Source organism: Saccopteryx leptura, chromosome 5 (assembly GCF_036850995.1).
Source record: "Saccopteryx leptura isolate mSacLep1 chromosome 5, mSacLep1_pri_phased_curated, whole genome shotgun sequence".
Classification (NCBI taxonomy): domain Eukaryota; kingdom Metazoa; phylum Chordata; class Mammalia; order Chiroptera; family Emballonuridae; genus Saccopteryx; species Saccopteryx leptura.
In genome coordinates this window covers 190,373,148-190,388,944 of record NC_089507.1, presented here as the reverse complement: position 1 = coordinate 190,388,944, position 15,797 = coordinate 190,373,148, and the positions used below count along the sequence as shown (strand labels likewise).

Here is a 15,797-nt window from a genome sequence, read left to right as displayed (position 1 = left end):
ATTGGAAAAGAAAAATAAACAAGTCTGTTTGTCTAGTTTTGCCATGCCACTTATAGGAACTCTGCCAGGTTTTTTTAAAAAACGTTTGATTGAAAGATACACATAAAAGTGCGCAGATCCAGCAAGTATAACTTGATGGAGTTTTAAAAAGAGAGTACAGCCCTGGCCATTTGGCTGAGCGGTAGAGCATCAGCCTGGCGTGTGGAAATCCCGGGTTCGATTCCTAGCAAGGGCACACAAGAGAAGTGACCATCTGCTTCTCCACCCTTCCCCCTCTCCTTTCTTTCTATTTCTCTCTTCCCCTCCTGTGGCCAAGGCTCCACTGGAGCAAAGTTGCCCCAGGTGCTGAGGATGGCTCCATGGCCTCTGCCTTAGGCTCTAGAATGGCTCCAATTGCAACAGAACAACACCCCAGATGGGCAGAGCATCGCCCCCTGGTGGGCATGCCAGGTGGATCCCAGTCGGGTGCATGCAGAAGTCTGTCTGCCTCCCCCTGCTTCTCACTTTAGAAAAATACACACACACACACAAGAAGAGTGCACTCATGTAAACAGTACCCGTATCAAAAACACAGCATTACCAACACAACAGGTGTTTTACCCTACTAACACATGCCTATTTTGACCTCCAAACTTATAGATTAGTTTTACCTCTTTTTAAATTTTCTGTAAATGGAATCATACAATATGTTTTCTTTTTGGTTTGACATTACTCAACATTCTATATATGAGATCCTTCTGTATTTCGCATGTGGTTGTAGTTTATTCTCTTTGGTAAATAGTATACAGTAGTCCCCCCTCTACCCACGGCTTTGCTTTCTCTGGTTTCAGTTATCCACAGTCAGCCACACTTCAAATATATTAAAGGAAAAATTCCATAAACAAACAATGATGTTTTAAATTATACATCATTCTGAGCAAATGATGAAATCTCATGCCGTCCAGCTTGTGTCCAGTGTGGCTGGAAGGGAGAGATGAGTCACAGAGGTTGGGGGAGGAGTGACGAGGGACCCAGATAATGACACATGGCCACTGGAAGAATTTGGCTTTCTTCCCACTGGCATGGGTAACTATTGCACCATTTTGAGCAAGGGATTGATTTGGTGTGATATTTTAATAGGACTGTCCAGGCTTCACTGCTGGAAATCGTAGAAGAGGGGGCAAAACCAGAAAACACAGAGACAACAATGCTTGGGGTAGAGGGAGTGAGAAATGGTTGATGCCGGGGATATTTTGAATTAAAGCCAAAAGATTTGCTATGGGTGAGATAACATGGCATGAGAGAAAGAGGCTGCTCAAGATGACCTCAGGGGTTTTTGAATTGCTTTTTTTTTTTGAGACAGAGAGCCAGTTAGGGAGGGAAAATCAGAAATTGGTTTTGAACATACAATTTAAAAAATCTTCTTTTCTCCAAAATAGCAGAATAAACACAGGTGTGACCTCTTCTCTCTCTCTTGAGATGCTCTGAAGATGATGGTCAAGGAATAGAAATACCCAATGATGATGAGAATGAGATGGGTCACTAGGAAGTGACATATTTCAATAACTTTGCAGAAGAAGAGAATGGAGAGAGGAAAAGGAATAATAGAGAAAACCACAATCTAATCACACTTAGGGCTACGGCCCAGGGAGCCACTGGCTTGCTCAGAAGTAACTGAGAGAGGCTCCATACCCGAGTACTACCAGCCCAGCAGATCATGGAGTGAGACTGGGGGTGAAGACGGTCAGTGTCAATTAAAGGAATAAGGACAAAACTGTCAGGCCCTCCACTCCCTCTTCCTGCATTGCATGTAGAATAATCAATAACCAGTTACTTCTCAGGTCAAAAAGGTGAGAGTTTTCCTTCTGAGGAACCGAACAAACTATTTGGAAAGAATTATGATGGCAAGCCTTAGAGTTAAGGGTCCATAGTAAAGTTCTTCTCATTCTAGCATTTATGAATGCCACGTCATAGCAGCTGGCACCCACATCTTACCCAAAATAGAAGTCTGCAAGAGAGTAAGTTCTACTTACACACTCAGGGCTCCCTCTCAGTCCTTCACTGCTCCATCCTAAAACGTGAACTAAAAACAGAAAATCCACAGGCTACTGAGAGAGACTACAACACTGAATAATAAGGAGGCCAAGATAAACAAGAAGTGAAATAGCAATAAAAGATTCAGGGATAATTCAAGGAAAAAAATTATTTTAAGAAAGAAAGTATCTTCAGAGAGTTTTCAACATATTATATCCATGAGATAAGAACAAGATAGTATGAGAAATAGGTGAGAAAAATAATAAAGTTTTCTAAGATATTAAAAATAAAATAATAGAATGAAAATCAAAATGCTACAGAACTGTTGTAAGAGTATTACAGGAATCTCCCAGAACGTAGAGCTAAATAACAACAATGAAGACAGCAAAAAAAATAAAATAAAATAAAATAACCAAAAGATAAAGGACAACAAGATTAGTGAAACAGTCAAAAAAGATTGATAAGCACTGGCAGGTGGGCTCAGCAGTAGAGCATCAGCCTGGAGTGTGGATGTCCTGGGTTTGATTCTGATCAGGGCACACAGGAGAAGCGATCATCTACTTCTCTATCCTTCCCCCTCCCCTTTTTTTTTCCTTCTCTCTCTTCCTCTCCCTCAGCCATGGCTCAGTTGATTCAAGAGATTGGTTCCAGTGCATCGGCCCCAGTGCTGAGGATGGCTCCATTGAGCCTCCTCCTCAGGTGCTAAAAAATAGTTCGTTTGGGAGCATGGCCCCAGATGGACAGAGCATCAGCCCCAGATGGGGGTTGCTGGGTGGATCCTGGTCAGGGTGCATGTGTGAGTCTGTTTCTCTATCTCCCCTCCTTTCACTTGGAAAACAGGAAAAAGAAAATAATAATAATAATAATAATAATAATAATAATAATAAAAGATTGAGAATACCTTGGTATTAGCAATGTTCCATTTTGAAAGCCATGTGGTTCATGATATTGGAACCGTACCAAGTAAGATAATCATCACCCTGCAGAAAATTGTATTTGCATTTTTGTAATCATGTAAGTTTTTGTTTTCTTGGTTTTAAAATTTTAGAATCAATTTATATGCAAATATTTGAAGTCAATTATGGATACTGGAAAAATAAAAAATATTTCAATTTTGACAATTTAAGAAGTAAGTTTAAGGTAACAAGAATTGAAGGTTAAAAAAAATGGTGGGTAAATATCCTCTTCTCACAAACAGAGAAGCCAAGGGATTCCAGCTTCCATTGGTGGATCAAGAACTAGATTAAGTATGTTGCCTGAGGTTGTAGAAGTGACCAAGGGAAAGAATACTAGCGATACAATTCCATGTGGAGGAAGGACAAAGGGCAATATGATATGGGATAACAGATTAAAAACTTCATCAATCAGAGCTGGGTAGTAATAGTTAAATTCTAAAATCAATCAGTCAATCACGAAAAAGCAGCGAATATATTCTTTAGAAATATGGAAGTGCCCCCCAGAAATGGAATTGCTAAAAATAGTTTTTAAGAAACAGAACTAGGGTAAGCGAGACATAAGCAATTATTGACTTTTGTTCTAACCCCTCTGGACAATTAAAAAACTAACACACAAACAAACAATGTATGTGCTCCTTTGATGATAACATAATGTTTAGTCTTGGCCAGTTGACTCAGTGGTAGAGCATTAGCCTGGCGTGTGGATGTCCTGGGTTTTATTCCCAGCCAGGGCACACAGGAGAAATGCCTATCTATTTCTCCACCCTTTCCTCTCTCCTTTCTCTCTGTATCTCTCTTCCCCTCCCACAGCCAAGGCTCCTTTGGAGCAAAGTTGGCCCCAGGCACTGAGGATGGCTTCATGGACTCCACTTCAGATGCTAGAATGACTCTGGTTGCAACAGAGCAATGCCTGAGATGGGCAGAGCATCACCCCCTAGTGGATATGCTGGGTGGATCCTGGTCAGGCACATGTGAGTCTGTCTCTCTGCCTCCCCACTTCTCACTTCAGAAAAATACAAACAAATAAATAAATAACAATTTTTAAGAGCTCTACCATTTACCAAGAATTTATTGTGCCTGTCAATGGGCAAATCATTTAATATGAATTACTTCATTTAATTCTTATAGCAGCTCTATGAAGGAAGTCCTATTATTAGCTTTCATTTATAAGAAAAAATGAATTTTGGACAGGTTAAAAAAAAACTTGTCTAAGATGATTCCATTTGGTAGGGGTTACATTTAGCCTTATGTAACAAAATTAAACCATATAGTAGCTTAGACAAATGAAGAAATTGAAGATTTAAAAAAAATTTTTTTTCCCTCATGTGACAGGAAGCCTGAAGGTGGTGGTGGTTTGTGGCAGGATTGAGTGGCGCAGGGATGAGCGGGCCGAGACCCTGTGACTCTCATGGCCTTCTCCTCACAGATCAGGATGCTTCGGCAGCTCTGGTCATTCCCTTTGTGTTCCCCAAAACACAAAGAAATGAGCACCCACATCAGGAAACCATCTTTTCCTAGAGCCATGCACCACACTTCTGCTAACCTGTGACTTTCCAGGTGTCACGATGCCACCTGAGCCACTGGGGAAGTTGGAAAATGTAAATTTTTCTGTTGGATATATTGTTGCCTAAGTAATGTCCAGGTTTCTGTTAGGACAAGAGAAAGTAATTATTCATTGGTCTGACCTGTGGTGGTGCAGTGGATAAAGCATCGACCTGGAAATACTGAGGTCACCGGTTCGAAACCCTGGGCTTGCTTGGTCAAGGCACATATGGGAGTTGATGCTTCCAGCTCCTCCCCACCTTCTCTCTCTGTCTCTCTCTCCTCTCTCTCTCCCTTCTCTCTCCTCTCTAAAATGAATAAATAAAATTTTAAAAAAATTAAAGAGAAAGTAGTTATTCGCAAGCGCTGAGCAGGGGGTCCCACAGCTAGTGAGTGGCAGAGTGGGTTCTGAAATCAAATAAAGTACATCTTTAAATAAACTAGCGAAAGCATTGACAATATAAGGGTCAGTAAAGAAGCATTAAATTAACTGATACCAGTATTTTAATTTTAAATTAGAAGACAAGCACAAATTGTTTTTAAGAGTCTCCCTTCCTTCCATAGCTTCCACAGGTAGTGAGGAGTAACAGATGTGATGTAATCAATCTCAAGACAAGAAATAGTTGTCATAGAAGAGGCACTAACAAGCTAGAGCTGCCTGATCAGGCTGTGGTGCAGAGGATAGAGCATTGGACTGGACACAGAGGATCCTGGTTCGAAACTGTGAGGTTGCCAGCTTGAGCTCAGGCTTATCTGGATTGAGCAAGGCTCACCAGCTTGAGCCCAAGGTTGCTGGCTTGAGCAAGGAGTCACTCAGTCTGCTGTAGCCTTGCTGTTATAGCATTTATGAGAAATCAATTGATGAACAACTAAGGTGCCACAAAGAAGAATTGATGCTTCTCATCTCTCTCCTTTCCTGTCTGTCTGTCCCTATCTGTCCCTCTCTCTGCCCCTATCTCTCTCTCTGTTACACACACACACACACACAGAGCCACTTATCAAGAACCTAAGGCCCCTTCATTAGAGTAGGAAGAATCTAGTTCGCAAAAAGGTTAAAAATAAAGATAGGGGACATAAGTTAAAACAAATGGACTTCCAAATGAGAAAGATTATTTTGGCAGAATTCTGTATCTTAATTTACCCATTAATGAAGAAGTACCTATGTATAATTTACTATTTAATTTTCAAGAAATACAGTTTTAATTTGGTCAGCCACATTTTATTTAATGAATAACCAGTACCATTTAACTCCCAAGAAATTATGATTGCTTCTTTTTTTTTCCACTTGACATACATTATACTAAAGACATTAGCTGTTTTTCTATTAAGACTCTATTTTCATTTCGCTTCAAATAGAATTACTTCTTTTTTTCTTTTTTTTCTTTTTTTTGTATTTTCTGAAGTTGGAAACGGGGAGGCAGTCAGACAGACTCCCACATGCGCCTGACCAGGATCCACCCGGCATGCCCACCAGAGGGCGATGCTCTGCCCATTTGGGGCATTGCTCTGTTGCAACCAGAGCCATTCTAGTACCTGAGGCAGAGGCCACAGAGCCATCCTCAGTGCCCGGGCCAACTTTGCTCCAATGGAGCCTTGGCTGCAGGAGGGGAAGAAAGAGACAGAGAGGAAGGAGAGGAGGAGGGGTGGAGAAGCAGATGGGCACTTCTCCTGTGTGCCCTGGCTGGGAATTGAACCCGGGACTCCTGCACACCAGGCTTATGCTCTTACCACTGAGCTAACTGCCCAGGGCCTAGAATTACTTTTTAAAAATAAACAATGGTATTGATTATAATTATTGATAATTATACTGATATAAGACCCTGCTTACATACATTTTTTTTTCTATAGTACACAGCACTCTAGCACATTCAAGCAAGATAATAATTAGCATTGATACCACTAAGCTCAGAAGACATAATAGCAAGAGTTTTCACAAAAGTGACATGAGGCTTTTAGAAAGAACCATTTCAAGACTATAGCAGATGACCTGAAAGCCATATAAATGAACCTTTGAGGTTTCCTATGTGGGCACTCAATTAGCGATCTTTCAGTTGTACAAATGAGCATACCTCAAACTACCTGGAGAGCGCAGAGGGTGTCTCCCAGCGGATGTTCAAAATACGCCTTAGACTCACAATGATGTAACCGTTAACTGCTCATCATGAAAACTTAGCCAAAGCATGCCATGCATGTTGCTCTTTGGAGTTTTTATTTTTGAAGAATTCTATTAACATTTTAACTTGATTTCACTACATTAAACTTTTCCCATTGGGCAGGGGAATGTCAAGAAGTGTTGGAATAAAACTAGGTATATACTACACCTAACACCTCTAAACATTAGCCCAAAAGGTGGATTCTTGCACATTCTAAGACCCACATCCTTACACTGCACTTGCAGGTATGTGAATACTTTGTAAGACCATTAGGGTACCATTTAGCTGAATGGAGCATCACTTATCTGGGGAAAGATAGGCAACAGTCCCTCACAATATAGTCCAAACATGAAACAAAGTATCAAGTGTGTCTATGTAGCTGACATAACTGCCCTCAGCCCTGATACTCAAGCTTCTGTACTTTATGAATTGGAGAGCCCCTAGAACTCATGTTACACACAGTAGTATTCCCAGAGTATCCCTGCATAGTTCAATTTAAACTGGGAAGTGTGTAAAGCCATCATCACAATTCCTGTAGCCAAGAATAGTGATTGAATACTTATAACAATAGAGAATACGTTCAAATAATTTCAAAAGGCATAAGCTCTAAAGCATGAATGTCATTCTCTTTCATTTACATTCATTCATGCAAGTCGTCATCTCAAGTCAACAAGTATAGATTTATTGCCTGTTTTTTAAAAAGAATGGGTCACAGAGCTATGAGATTTCACACAAGTTATAGAACAACAGGCCTCCTGTTCTTTCATCTGCTTTTCCACGGTACCCTTATAAATGCATAACTTAGTTTACACTCTCATCCTTCTGCTTACTGCTTCTCCAATGGTTTTTTTTTCCTTCTCTTAGATTTTTATTTATTTATGGTTAGAAAGAGAGAGGGAAGGTGGGGAGAAACAGGAAGCATCAACTCCCATATGTGTCTTCACCAGGCAAGCCTAGGGTTTCGAACCGGCAACCTCATCCAATGGTTTGGTTTTCATGAACCCTGTTAGGTTCTTCCCTTCATTGTTCAGGAAGTATACCAGTCAGAGCTCTTTTCCAGGATTTTTCCTACTATAAGGGAGAAACCCGTCAGACTCTCTCTGGTGGTGGGAGGGGCCCTATGTGACATCTCTTGGTCTAGTTGGTGGCCATAGGGAAGAAACTGGTCAGTAGGGGAAAAGATGCTATCAGGAAGAGAGAGCAGTGAAAAAGCAATAAAGAAATACCCCTGACATTTAGCCCCCAAGTTCCTGGTAATCTTGTGTGATAAATATATTCTTTTGCTACAGGTTGTCCAGTGTTTTCTTTAGTTACAGGAAACAACCCAGTGTCCTTGGTAAATTCTCCTCATTCCTAAGCTAGTCTGAGTTGTGGTTTTGTCAGCTGTAGCCTGACGACATTTGAGTCACAGGGTCTGAATAGGATTATGTGCCTTCCTTGCTCTTACGTTATTTGAATGGTATGATTTACTAGTGATGATAATGATAATGCCGGACTCTAATATGCTTCCTGAGTTTCGTTTTGTTTTGCAATTTGTATTGTTTGACCACCATTTCTCTTGAAGTAGGAGATGAAGAGAACTTTAAAACCTATGATCTTCACTGCCACCTAATACAAAGAAACTGTGCCAGAATTTTTACCAATATTTTAAATGCTGTCTATGGCGTCATAAACGCAGTAACTTCTCAGCCAGTCAGTCCTTTCTGATTTTAGTGAAAGTCTTTATAGCTCATACACCAGCTTTCATCGTGAAAAAATACTTTACTGTGCCATTGAGATGAATGCTTGGCCAGACGAATCCAGATGCGTGCCAGTATGTGAGAGGAATGTGCTCAGCGAGGTGCTGCCACAGTGAATGAGCCACCCAGGGCTCTTGCCGCTCAGACCCCAATGGCCACCTGCTTAGGCACAGAGGTGATGGGCACGGCATCATTATCGCAGACAGAAAGAGAGGTTTGCCAATAAGTAAAAAATAAATAGAAAACTCTTAAAACTTCTGGGACCTTCATATGTCTTACAGATATTAAAATAGAATGTTTTAAATTTGTATTTAGTCCAGAAAGTTTTTAAAAAGTACTTAAATACAAAAATGGAGGCTTTCAAATAAGGTACAGTATTTTGGAAGTCATCTGCTTTTAGATAATCATTTGTCACTCTTTTTACTTCATTTGGGTAAGCTTTGATTCAAAATTATTTACACATGCATGTATATAAATATATGCAGTGGTAGCTTGAGATACGAACAGACCAACATACGAATTTCTTTAAGATACGAGCTGAGACTTGGTCTGTACATGTATTTTTGTTCAAGATCCAAGCGAAATTCCAAGATATGAGTCATGATTCAGGAAGCTGCCGCTAGTTGGCGCCTTGGTGCACGGATTCGGTATCAGCAGATTGATATACGAGTTGATTTACGAGCTTGGTTACAGACGAATTAAATTCATATCTCAAGGGTCCTGTGTGTGTGTGTGTGTGTGTGTGTGTGTGTGTGTGTGTGTGTAGTGAGAGAGAGCGCTATTCAGTATTCATTTTATTTTTAAATTTTATTTAGTGAGAGGACAGGAGAGAGAGAGAGAGAGAAACACTGATCTGTTCCTGTATGTGCCCCAACCAGGGATTGAACCCACAACTTTTGTATTTTAGTGTAACCAACCAAACTGTCCCGCAAGGGCTCCATATTCATTTTAGAATGCTTTTGTTTCCCCGAAGAATCCTGGGGTCGAATACATGTTTTTGAGAGCAGAGGTGACACTCTGCCTTTTCCCTATAACTCCAGGTGCTGGATGTCAGTCAAGCCATCAGCCCGGGCCCCTTGCACGCCATGGGTGCCATTTACAACACACAGCCATGACGTGGCACTTTCCTGTCAACAGGACAGATAGTGACTGCTGACCTGTGTTTGAGCTCCAGCCTCAAACAAACAAACCAAAACCCTCCTCTTTTTTAAAGATAATGAATATAAATACTCTAAAATAAAAATGGGTCAAGAATGTGAGCAGAAAATTTTCAGAAAAAAAGTGAAACAGCCCCCTACGTATACAAAACAATGCTTGACTAGGCTGGTTAACCAGACATGCCAATCAAGACCTACGCAAGGGCCCATGTTGCATCCACGTCCAACAGGTATGCAGAATTTTCTGAAAGTTCGATAATAGCAAGTTTTTGAGAACATGGGAAAATAAAAGCTCACAGCCAATAGGAAAGCACAGTGCTACTTTGGTGAGCAAGTCGCAGCAAGTGGTACTAGGAAGATGCATGAATTGTAACAATTCACCGGGATATATGCCCTAGAGAATCTCTTAGATGTGGCCTAACGCAACAGGAAGTGTTTGTGCAAACAAACATTTTTGAAGGAAAAAAGAAACCAGTAAATGTTCATCAATAAAATATGGATTCATAAATTATGCATTCCTACAGTGGTTAAAATTAATTAAATAGATTCACATGCAGAAGCAAAAGCTAAAGACATGGTGTTTGCAAATATCCATTATCCAGCCAAATGAAGCATATGATATGATATAAATTATTTGGTATTTTAAACATCCGGGGTCCCATTCTAGTGAGCAGCAATCTTTTTCTCTAAAGGGCCAGCTAGTCAATGTTCTGCCGTTTTGGGGTCTTTGCCGTTGCAGCATGAATGCAGCCAAACACAATGCAAAATGGACAACTCTGGCAGCATTCCAACAAAACTTCATTTACAAAAGCCAACAGCAGGCTGGATTTCGCCCTCAGGCCTTTGTTTGCTGAACCCTGATCTATACCCTTCTCCTCTAATGCGATAGGGAAATAGGTGGTATTGATGTCAACCTTTCACAAAAGAGGGAGAAGAAGGGAGTCAGCGAGAAGCACAGCCCAGAGTTCATCTACACTGCAGTGTCTTAAGGACATACATGTTTTTAAAAGTATTAAAAGAAATATGGCAAAACATTGATATCTGTTTAATTTATATCTATGTTTGTTACATTAGTCTCTTTTTATGTTTACCAAATATATATATGTGTGTGTGTGTGTGTGTGTGTGTGTGTGTGTGTGTGTGTGTGTGTGTGTGAAAAAAGGAACGATGAAGTCAGTACATAAATATTAAAGATCATGTGAACCAGCACCATGGGAAACATCTATCTGCAAGGATATTTCTTCCAGAAGACTTTTGTCTGTATGTCCTTTGCAGTCACAAGTCAGGACAAAAAGTGAAGAGGTGTGAATTGCCGATGGAGAAACCTCTGTTTTCAGACCTAGGGATAGTTGTTGAACTGCTGCATGATGAGTGTCTGGCTCTAGGAAAAGAATGAATCATGTTATGGATTGAATCTCTCTCTTTACAAGCAAGTTTGAGTTGAGTTTGGGAGCTGTCTCCATCACAGTTCAAGATTGTAGAGCTGCTTTTTTTGTGTGTGACCTCCCACTCTATCCACCTTGTCATCTCTCCTGACATTTCTCCTCTCTTGTTTGTAAAATGGGGTGTTAATAAGAGAATACATCTCATAGGGTGATTGGGGAGGCTTAAATGAGTTAATTGTTTGAAAAATGCTTAGAATAGTGCCCCGCCTATAGTAAGTGTGATATTTTATACAGAAAACAATTAAACGGATTTACTTTTTATTTTGTTGAGTTCTATGTATAGGCAGCCCTGAAATCCTCTATGACAAAATGTCTGAGGGCATGGTATCTAACAGTATAAATTTTGGAACCCATGAAATAAGTGATCTGCTCTTAAGCTGTGCTGCTCTAAAACTGAATCCTTGTCTGTGAAAGGAGGCTGAGAACAGGACATACTTCCTAGAGGATTGTTGTAAGAATTAATTATGATATTGGATGCAAAGAACTTAGCTCAGTGCCCAGTAAACACTCGAACAATACCTATGAGAGTAATTGAGACTTGTGAAATAATTAATAGTATTAAGCATACACACAAATCCTGTGCCGAGTGTCATGGAATGTAAATAGCTTTAGAGCTAAGCATACATTAACTCTTTGACGGGGTAGGAAAACTTGACCTCTTGTTAGGTGAGAGACTCCATCTCATTACCCACAGCAGAACCCGGGGAGGGGAGGGGCAGGGCAGGGAACTGCAGATATAATCTCACAGATGTAATGTACAAGCATGCACATTTAAACACCAAATGAAACTTTGTGGAAGTTGATTGTTAGATTTATTTTCTCTAGTTTGGATCTCTTTTATGAGAAGAGTTTGATCACAAGGGCAGGAAGTGTCACTTAAGGAGCTTCATGGTTTAAATAGCAAGGGCTGAACCAAGCTTAGTGGCAATCATCAGAACTTTGTCTCTGGAAGTAGAAAACAAATCCTCCTGATTAAAACAGAAGCTGTCTTTCTAATGCCAAATGAACTAGGGCCCAACCCTGGATTGATGCGTGCACAGCCGGGGTTGGATCTGACTACGCAGCAGGAACGCGTGATGGACTGCGGCTCCTTTAAGCTGCTTGGACCACATCTCCTTAGCCATGTGCTTCTTAATACATCCTTAAGGGCTTTTAGTTATTCTAAAACTAATAACCAAAGTCATTTCTTTCTTTGCTTGGAAAGTGAGGAGACGAAGATTAGAATAATGCTTCCTAAACCAGGTCCTGAAATGCCCTGTTACTCAAAATGTTATCACTGGCCCAGCAGTACACTCAAACTTTAATATAAAAATATAACATTTTCATGAAAAAAAAAAACCCGCAGCCTCTGAGTCAGGAGATCTGGTGTGGAGCCCAATGTCCCCCATTTCTAACAAACTTGTGGTCAATGCTATTCTATGGTATGGTCCAGCCTAGACCCACTTGGGAGCTGGTAGGAAATAGAGATTCTCTGTTCCCTCCCCAGATGCCCGGAATCAGTGTCTATGTTTCAACAAGACCCCCAGTGATTTGTATGCACATGAAAGTTTGTGCTGTGCTGCTCTAGAACCTGTGTATGTGAACCAACTGTCCTAAGGCTTTGCTTGGCCATTCCTACTTACAGAATGTTGCTATACTAGTACCCTAAAGTCTTGGAATATGTTATCCTGCCGTAGCAGGTTCTAGCAGTGTTCTACCCATCTGCCCTCTGAGTCCTTTGCTGTTCTCACACACATCACCTCAGTGAACTTTCACTTCCCCAAACTAGCACCTTGTTCCTTTGTTAGTCACTCCCTCTGGATGCTGGAACCCTTTTTGCCTGCTATCAAGGAAAGCAGGAAGTGCGTGGGAGTTTCCACGCCCTCCAGCAGCCTTAACCAAGATTATCAGGCAGAGGGATCACCACACTCTAGGTCCCTTGCCCCTGATCCTAAACCTCGCCTTTGAGCTGTGGTCTACACAGGAAAGAAGACAAATTGACCATCTGCTTGAGTTTGCTTGGTATCTCATGCTTCTCCCTTCTTCCCGTCCCAGCCTGGTTTACTTTCCTGTAATATTGCAGGGGACACTGGTCATGAACGTGATTCTCATCAGTCCTTGTCTTAGGATCTGCTAATAGGGAATCTCAAGTAAGACACATACAGATTTAGCTCAACGTGATATGGCCTGAGATCAGCACCCAACCAAGGGTTGGATGATTCCTGAAGTTCTTTTGGGTGTTTCAAAAGGTTACGGGAGGCCAATGGATTCTAGGAATTCTGCATGTAGAAATTTGGATGGTCACCTTCTGAGAAGGTGGTGAAAACAAATGACGCTCTCGTTTCTTGATGAGCTAACCATGATTGTGGTGACGGTGGTAATGATGCTATCCCACAGCTGGCTGTATGAGGGATCCATTGAAAGAGCAAAGCATCTAGAAGCCCTGCACTGACCAATGTGGCAGCCACAGCCCCCAGCCGCACGTGTGGCTCTTGAGCACCTGAAAGGTTACCAGTGTAAACTGAGATGAACTATAAGTGTAAAATGCACACCACTTTTCAAACACCTACCACCTGAAAAGAATGTGAAGTACATCGGTAATTTTTCTGTTGGTTACATGATTAATAATCATATTTCTCAAAATATTGGGTTAAGTAAAGTGTTCTTTAAAATTAGTGTCCCCCATTTCTTTTTACTTTTTTTAAATAAATGTGGCTACTAGAAAATTAAATGTAGTTTACATTGTAAGGTGGGGCGAAAGGAGGCTTACAGTTGTTGAGTGGAAAATATAATCGTTAATAAATAAATAATAATACAAGAATAAACTATTTTGTGTCCTCAGAATTGTAAACCTACTTTTGCCCCTCCATTTCTAGGAGACTAGTTCTAATACAGGCCTTGGTTTTCAACCGAAAGGTCAGAACCAGTTAAATCTCCCCAACTCTTACTTATTTCTGGTTGGGACTGACCGATAAGCATACAAAGTGGTACATTGCCCTCAATTATAAATACTTTTACCATTTCATGATGTTGCCATGGAACTGGAAATGTCTAAAGCTTAATCTTTAGCCCAGAAAACATTAAACCAGAATCATATTTTTAAAATTAGTGCTTGTAGTTATTACTCTTAGTTTAAGATATGATTTGAGGAAATTTTATTGGAAAGCTGTTCAATAGTTATTTCTATGATTTTCTGTGCATACATTGAGTCTGATGGTCAGTTATTTGGCTTCATTCACTATCATGCTGTGTGGTCTTTCCCAGGTCCCTCACCAACAGTATATAAGAGTTCAAAGCCACTGTGCTTCTAACCGGAAGCTTCCTAACTGAATTCTCTGTTTGACTTCTCAACCTCAACTCCATCTTTGACTTGGCTGCCAGATAACCTCCCTAACACACAGGCTAGGCCCTTTGGTGATATTACATTCTTTTGCGGAATCATCTTCAGATACCTGAGCAGATATTAAATGCTGTTTATACTCGGACCTCAATTTTACTTTTTTAAAAATTGTAACTCCCCCTTTCTTTTCCAATTTATATTGGACTACTCCCGTTCCCACTAAGTGCTGCCGTGTGTACTTAACTCTGATTCTTTCCCCCAGTCTCCCCTGCTTAGCATGCCCTGTCCCCACCACCACTCTCTGCCCTATTCCTACAGTCCCACCTCTGGTGCTGCTGTATTACATGATGGCCTATTCTCAGTGCCTTAAGTCAGGAGACAAAAAAACAAGACCAAGAAACAACTGTAGAAATAACACAAGTAGGTGGAAAAACTGTTGAACTAAAAAAAAAACATGATTTCATCGAGGAGAAAGCCGAGTCAATTGATAACATTGAATAATTAGACTATTTAGCTCTTAGGTCACCACTTAGAGAATTTTCATTGGACTAGACTATTAATTGTGAGTTCCAAATCATCAATTCATCATTCAGGATAGAACTTCAGCTTTATTTGCGGGATTTGCTCTTTTTTCCATTTTCTTGCAAATCAAGTGAGATCAGTGGTGAACGGGGTGAGGTAGGGATTAAGATTCTGAAGAAGTGGAGGATTGGCAGCTAGGGGGAGGGGAAGTACTGGATACTGTGTAGCATTGTGACTGCAGCTGCTTTTAGAGAGCTAGTAGAACTGTAATTACCACTTGAAGACCCCTGATACGGCTGCGTTAGCTTGAGCAGTACATTGTGAAGATTATACTGGCAGGTTTGTTGAAAATATATTTGACTCTATTTTAAACTTTTCTAGAAGTCTTTATCTTCTCATAATGCAAAGAAACTAAGAAAAAGTGTTCAGTTATTAAAAGGCAACCTATCAGTTTCCTATCACTAGAAATTTTTTAAAGCGGGGGTGGGAGGAGTGTTTATGTATAAAGAGTATTTCCTTAGGAAAGGAGTAGACACTCAGGATTTGAATTTAATTATGTCATTTTTACAAGGAAAAGAAAAGAGGGGAAAAAACCCTTAGGCATACAAATTGGACTAATTTGCCTTCCAAGTAGGCTGGTGAAACATGTATCTAATAACTATACATATTTAAGCTAATGCGAGTGTGATTTACATTTTCCAGGAATGGACAAATGAGGTTTTCAGTTTGGCAACAAACCTGCTGGCCCAAAACATGTCCAGGGACGCATTTCTGGAAAAAGCGTAAGTAGCTCTAATTTTATTGCTAAGGGTGTTGCTCCTTCTGAGTCAGTTTCCTTTCTTCTTTGTGAGTCTTTTGTTTATGCTGCGCTGGCTTCTTACATTGAAAAAACGTAAATTTCCCTTTGGGATTTCTTAAGAGAACTGATTCCTCCACTGTTTGAAGTTGGAA

The 15,797-nt window shown here is 40.5% G+C and overlaps 1 protein-coding gene across 2 annotated transcripts in view; it reads left to right on the top strand.

The window, feature by feature from the left end:
• The window catches only part of PLCB1 (phospholipase C beta 1), a 686,820-nt gene that overhangs the window by 455,475 nt on the left and 215,548 nt on the right, over window positions 1-15,797 (top strand). For both annotated transcript variants that reach the window (XM_066387177.1, XM_066387178.1), the window contains exon 5: window positions 15,549-15,628. In XM_066387177.1, coding sequence (XP_066243274.1) covers window positions 15,549-15,628 — 80 coding nt within the window. The remainder of the gene's footprint in view (window positions 1-15,548; window positions 15,629-15,797) is intronic.